Below are 6,528 nucleotides of genomic sequence, written 5' to 3'. Positions count from 1 at the left end.
AGCCTGTTCTTTAAGACTATGGGTCATCTACCCCAGGATTTTCTAATCGAACAAGGATTCCATGGGGCAAAATAATTGTTTCTCAAAGGTGGGCAGAATGGAACATTTAGATCTTCACTTCAACAGGGAAGCAATGACATGCAATCCTTTGAGTATCACTTTGTTTGGTAGATGTTACCTTTGTCTCTCATCCTCATTTCATGAGATTAGCCTGGGAATGTGTCCATGTTTTGACTTTAGAGATTAAAAAAAAAAAAGTTACCCTGTGTTTCCTCTAACACCTAAATATGTATACACAGATCATCTTCACTCCTCTCAAATGTTTTTCAGCATGACCAGTGTGCAACTGACATTCACATAGCTTATAGAACCTAAGTCTTCTGAGAAACGTATCTTTTATAGCTGAACCTCTATAATCATGACAAGAGATTGATTAAAATGCCAAGATAAGAAACAATTTATTATAGAGAGAAGAAAAATTTCTCATCCAAAATATAGAAATCTGTACAACTTTGCCACAATCAATATACATGAACTGTACAAATTTACACCAGTTCATAATTTACCAAATAAAAGATGACTAACAAAGTTCACAAAATAGATGGTGGTTTGTGGAAAAGACTTTTACCCAATTAAGTACAAGGAAAGTTACAAACCAGACCTCCACTTTCTAAAAATAAGAAGTTTACTCAGTCTTAGAAAACTACAAGCTAGCAAATGTACAGAGAGCTGGCTGGTGCTAACACCACAGTTGAGACAGTGTCTTTTTAAGGGTCTTTTTTAAAGCCTGTTGCCACGGCAGATTCTGGTCACTTGCTACTCTCAAGGCCAAAAACACAATACAAGGTCTGACCATTTCCCCAGGTCATGCTTACTAGGTTTGTCTTATGTACATTTATACATATTTAAGTGCTAGGTAAAAGTCTTGTCAAAATTTCCAGTACTACCACATTTAAAATGTTGAGCTTTCCTATTGAGCTGCCAAAAAAGTTAACAATTTTCAAGTGTAATAGTGCAAATTTCCTCTGCAAGATCTACTGCAGAGAAAGGTTCTTTGAAATACAGATTTGCCTTAAAGGGGTTGATGGAAAAAATTTAGGTATAACATCTGGGAGAAACTGAAACCACCCTAGGACTTCACTCCCTAGCAAATAAAGTGATCATTTACTTGGACTCACAGGCTATTAAATCATTGAAAGGTACTGTCCAAACTATGGCACTGTCACTTTAAAAAATTTTTTTTTACCACTCTATCTTGTGCCAGATCTTCACAGCTGTGACATGGTTTAAATTCCATAATCCATCCCCAAGAGGAGCCCACCCAAAGCAAAAATCAAATTTATCCATCCATTATAAGATGATCCATCCATAGACTATATCTTAACCTGATACAGTCATCATATTGTAGTTTTTGGAAGGGCTTGTTCTGCCCAAGAGAAGTTCCTCCTTACAGCTGATTCTGCTGTCTACCATTTGCACGTTGCTGCTGTTTTGAGTGCTACCTCCTGCTGGTGAGGCTTCATACAGCACGCAGATGGAGCCATCCTCTCCAATTCTGTAGGACACTTCGTAGGGGTCAACCCAGAGTGTGAGTTCACTTGGGAGAAGCCTGAACAGCTCCTGACTGCTCAGTCCAATGCGCTGTGCTGCCTGTCCAATCAGAGGATCCATTTTATGGTTGATGCGAATACAACGGTAACCTGATCCCTTGCACGGCTTTTCTGGGAACCAGTGATGTTTATAATGTTCTATAGGGAAGAAAGAAAAGAACAGAACAGAGAAACAATGCTTTAGATCGTTACTGTTATAGCCCGCTGTAGCTTCCTTCTTCCGCTGGCTCCTTTGAGAAGTGAGAAATTTAAACTATCAACTTTTAAAAATGCCCAGTATTGCTCTCGCTGCTGTGTGTGTACGGGGCTGGGGAGAGAGCGGGCAGGGCTTTAGAAATAACACAGTAGCATGGGACAAAACAATCTCCAGGAACCAACCGGTCAAGCCGCCAAAACAGGAATCCGGCGCGCGGCCTCGGCTGGCCGGGCAGCCGGATGGCACCGGCGGCCAGGCGGGAACCTGTTTACTTTCTCCACCCCACCCCAGCCCAGCCGCACACAATGGGGTTTATGGCTCTGGAGGAGAAGCGCCACCGGACTGTTATCCCCAAAGGGAAGAAAAACAAGCAACCCTAAACCACGCTCTGGGCAGGGCTGTAACCGAACCGGTGACAAATCCGATGATTAATGGTCAGGGGTAGGAGGCGCGGGGAGACGGCACGTCCGTCCCGGGCTGGCCCCGGGGCAGCGGCGCGGTTTCCCACCCCCGGGCCCGGCCGCCTAGCCCACAACGGCTGGAGGGGGTTGGGGGAGGGGGCGTCGAACCAACAACCCCGGCCCCGCAGCTCCTTTGTCCCCAAAACCGCGGACGGTCCGAGGACCGCAGCTCCCGCCTCAGTGGCCGTAGTTTCTTTGTTGTGCGCCTGTTTCGTTCTCCCCTCCGTGGGCCAGCCGTGGGGGGGAGGGGGCGCCCTCGGCCCAGCCCCCAAACCCTCCTCAGGACCCGCCGTTAGCGGCCGCCTGGCGCGCCAGCCCCGGTCCCGCGGCGGGACTCGAGCGCTGCCCGCTTGGGGCAGAGACGCGGCTCCCGCGGCCCCGACGGCTCGGCCCGCCTCCCGCCCGGGGTGTGCGGTCCGTGTTCGCCCGGCGCCCCTCGCCCTCCCGCCGCGGCCGGCTCACCTGCCAGCAGCTCCTGGAGGCTCTGGCTGAAGGTCTGCAGCTGTCGTTCGCTCGTGAGCCCCTTGGTGCGGAGGAACTTGGAGATGAAGGACACGGCGGCGGCGATCTCGCCTATCATGGTGGCGGCCCGGGTGTAGAAGGGATGCATGGGGGCGGCGGGCGGGGGCGGCCCGGGGCGGCCGGGGCTCGGCGGCGCGGCCCCGACGGCGGAGCGGCCACCCCGGGCTCCCTCGCAGGTCAGAGGGCTGAGAGGAAAAGAGGGCGGGAGGGGCGGACAGCTACTTTTTTTCTCCTTTATAGTAAAAAAGTTATTTTCACGACAGGAGGCGGCAGGCGAGAGGAAGAGACGAGCGACGGCGGCCTGGTCACATCGCTCGGACTTCCCCAGCCGCCTCCGCGTCCAGCTCCCCAGCCTCCGAAGCTCCCAACAGTTGCATTTCCAGCTCGGAGGGGCGAAGAGATGCTGGCGCCGTGCAGTAGCTTTTATAGCGTCGCGGAAAGGAAGTGGCGTAGCTGGAGTATGACGGCCGACTCCAGCCAATCCGCAGATCGCACCATTGTGACGCACCAGATTCGGAGCCGGAGGGGGCGGGAAAAGTGAGCAGGGGGCGGATGCGGAGACTGGGAGGAGAGGGAGGAGCTGACGTAATCCGCTTGTAAACAAATAAACTCCAGAGCGGCGGCCGGAGACCGGCGGGCTGTGGCCAGGGGATCCAGCCGAGCGGGGGTGCGCGTGTGAAAGCCCCGCCCCCAGCTCTAGCTCCTCCTTCCCGCTTCAGCAACTCCGGGCCCAGCGCCAGGGCATCCTCTGCGAAAGTGCGCTGCCTGGGCTCGCGGGCGGGGAGGCTCGGTGCTGGGCAGATAAAAGCCGCCTTGCTCAGGCTGTCCGCGCGCGCGGATTCGGCTCCAAGTCCGCGACGCCGGTCCACTCGCGAGCTGGGTGTTTGTATCCCTTGTATCCCGTTCCCGCTCCGGTCTGAGAGGCTGGATCCCCAAGCTGGAGGCATGTGCGGAGCAGGGCGGTTCGGGTCCCCGTGCGGAAGGTGCGGAGGAAGTGGAGCAAGGGGACATTTGCGGGTCTTTCTGCAGCCCAGGGAGTCGAGGTCTCCTAGTAGAGGCGCTGCCAACTCCAGGGAGCCCTTCCTGCTCCACCTTCGGGGAGGAGTGGGGGGATGTCTTTGTAAAAGTTTAATTGCAAAATAAAGAAAAGGCTAGTAAGCCTTTTGTGGTTGCTGTTTCAGTAACTTCTGGAGGCAAACGAGAGGAGTGGAGACCTTACAGAATCCAACTTAGTGCCGATAGGAAAGCCTGCTATTGAAGATAAATGTAGTCACGCGGATCCCGTGAAGTTTAAACTGTATTGGGTGTGTGTGTGGGGGGGGGGGAGTTGTTTAATGCATTTTACACCGTTTAAACCCTAACCAGAGATTCTTTGTTTATAGTCCGAGTAACTGTCGGGCCCTTAGAGTTCTGCTGCTCATTATAAAAACAAGAAAATAAAGATTAGAGTTGAAGCTTGTGAAAGTATTAGTCGTAGACATTTGAGTTTACCGGAAACCTTACTTGCAAAACTAGGGGAAAAAATGACAATTGTATTATGGCTTGAGCCTGCTAAAATGATTAAGCCTAAGAGTGGGTTAACCCTAACTCCATTAAGGAGGAGGGGAAAAAAAAAAGATGGTGAGTCGGACAGATGGAGAAAGCAAAGAGGCAGAAGTTGAACTCTACCAGATGGAAATAAATACCCTGAGTTTAGTTGGTCATCAGTATTGCAAAACACACCACTTTGAGGGGTGTGTGTGTGTGTGTGTGTGTGTGTTTTAAAAATACTGCACCAAAGGGTATAGAAATGAAGCAAAAGTAGGACGTTATAAAGCGTAGGGAGAAAACGTTTTATTGTTTAAATGAAATATGCAAAACTGGGTTTGAAAGAACAACTTGCTGTTGTTGTTTTTTTTTTCATTCATACACAGTAACTAGTTACATGTGAACTAAGTTAAATACTTTTAAGATGGTATTGTTAAAAGCATTGAGTTTTGTGAACGTCTTAATTTTTTTGGTTGAGTACCTCAAAAATAATTGTAAATAAGGCACATTTGTTTCCTCTTAGGACTTTTCAGAAAGAACTGTGCTTAAAATAAACGTCATGGTAATTCACTGAGGACTTCAAACCTCTTTTACTACTCAAAAGGGAGACAGGGAAACAAGTAAATTCTTAAAATCATCGTAGCCCTAGCACAAGATCTTCTGATATCCCTCCTAACTCCACCCACCCTTAATCTCCGGCTCTTCTCTTTTCTTTCACCTTATCAGTCATTTGAGCATTAGATGATAAATCAAAAGAAGGTTTTTCTGCTCCAAGCCTGGTCTCCAACTTGGGCTCCTAATAATCCTGAGCTCCATTTGACCCCTCTGCAAAACAATTTATGAAGTTAACAAAATGCTAGCATTTGAACTCAGACTTGTCTCCCAAGGGCGTGTTCTCTCCACTTTTAACTGCCTTCCCAGGCAGTGGCTGGACCCCTTCTGAAAGCTGTTTAAAATCAGTTGAATAGGGTTACCAGAAAGTTAAACTCACCTGCACACTGTTTTTTTATCGTATGTGTATGTTTCCCTCCTTAAATCATTATTTTAAGTGACTAATGGATTTAAGAAATTACTCTTTGTGGGGAATCTAGGGAGAACTCAGGGAGAGAGCTGGAAATAAACATTGGTCCTAAATGCAAGCTTTAGATAGGGCACAATGATAATTACTAACGGTTTTCAGTTCTGGACATACATATGTTCAGTAGTATTTTTCCAGAGGTTTAGTCAGGCTCTTCCCATCTAAAAAACAAGCTGGTGGGGTGCCTGGGTAGCTCAGTGGGTTAAAGCCTCTGCCTGCGGCTCAGGTCATGATCCCGGGGTCCTGGGATTGAGCCCCGCATGGCATCTAGCTCTCTGCTCGGCAGGGAGCCTGCTTCCTCCTCTCTCTCTGCCTGCCTCTCTGCCTACCTGTGATCTATGTCTCTCAAATAAATAAAATATTAAAAAAACAAAAAAACAAAAAACAAGCTGGTGCTTCTCCACAGCTTTTGAATTATAAAAGCACTTTCTCATTTTGCTGTTGGGTTAAACTATTGGGCAGTCTCAAATACAGTTGACCCTTGAAAAATGCAGGGATTAGGGGCAAGGAACCACAAGCAGTCAAATCCATGTATTACTTTGGGCTCCCCGTAACAATTAACTCCTCATACCCTTCTGTGGATCAGAAGCCTTACCAATAACATAAAGTCAATTCACACATATTTTGTATGTTATACGTATTATGCGCTGTATTCTTACAATAAAGTAATGCTGAGAAAAGTAAATGTTATTAAATCGTAAGAGAAGATACATTTATAACATAGTATAGTATATCAAAAAGTCCTCATAAAAATAGACCACACAGCTCGAACCTATGTTTTTGAAGGGTCAGGTGTCTTGACCAACCCAACTCTCTTGGCTGTATGCAAGAGGCAAGTTCCTTGCATCTCCGCATTCTATTTTCTTCAGAAACTTAAAGGTTGTGGTGAGGACTAAGTGGAATAACCATCGAGACTACTTAGCACTCTCTTTGGCACTAAGGAAGCAGCCAAATGTATCTATTAGCTGGCTTATATCATCATCAGGCAATTTGATGATATCAAATTTATTTCCTAAACCAAGAAAAATTAAAAATTGAGGCACTAAAAACAAATAGGCAAACAAAATTTAGGAATTCTATCAAAGCAAATCCAGAAAATGAAGCTGGGTTTCAAAATAACTTTGCAAGTAAAAG

The 6,528-nt window shown here is 47.5% G+C and overlaps 1 protein-coding gene across 1 annotated transcript; it reads right to left on the bottom strand.

Annotated features, from left to right (window-relative positions):
• Positions 1–441: 441 nt before the first annotated feature.
• BTG1 (BTG anti-proliferation factor 1) lies at positions 442–3,168 on the bottom strand. Its single transcript, XM_080812463.1, has 2 exons — positions 2,730–3,168; positions 442–1,748 (listed from the first exon to the last, which is right to left on the bottom strand). Exons 1-2 carry the CDS (start codon positions 2,875–2,877, stop codon positions 1,381–1,383), a joined length of 516 nt encoding a protein of 171 aa, XP_080668589.1. The 5' UTR covers positions 2,878–3,168; the 3' UTR covers positions 442–1,380.
• Positions 3,169–6,528: the final 3,360 nt, after the last annotated feature.

The sequence above is a fragment of the Martes martes genome (genome assembly GCF_963455335.1).
Source record: "Martes martes genome assembly, chromosome: 8".
In the NCBI taxonomy this organism is placed as follows: Eukaryota; Metazoa; Chordata; class Mammalia; order Carnivora; family Mustelidae; genus Martes; species Martes martes.
This window is presented reverse-complemented; position numbering and strand designations above follow the sequence as displayed.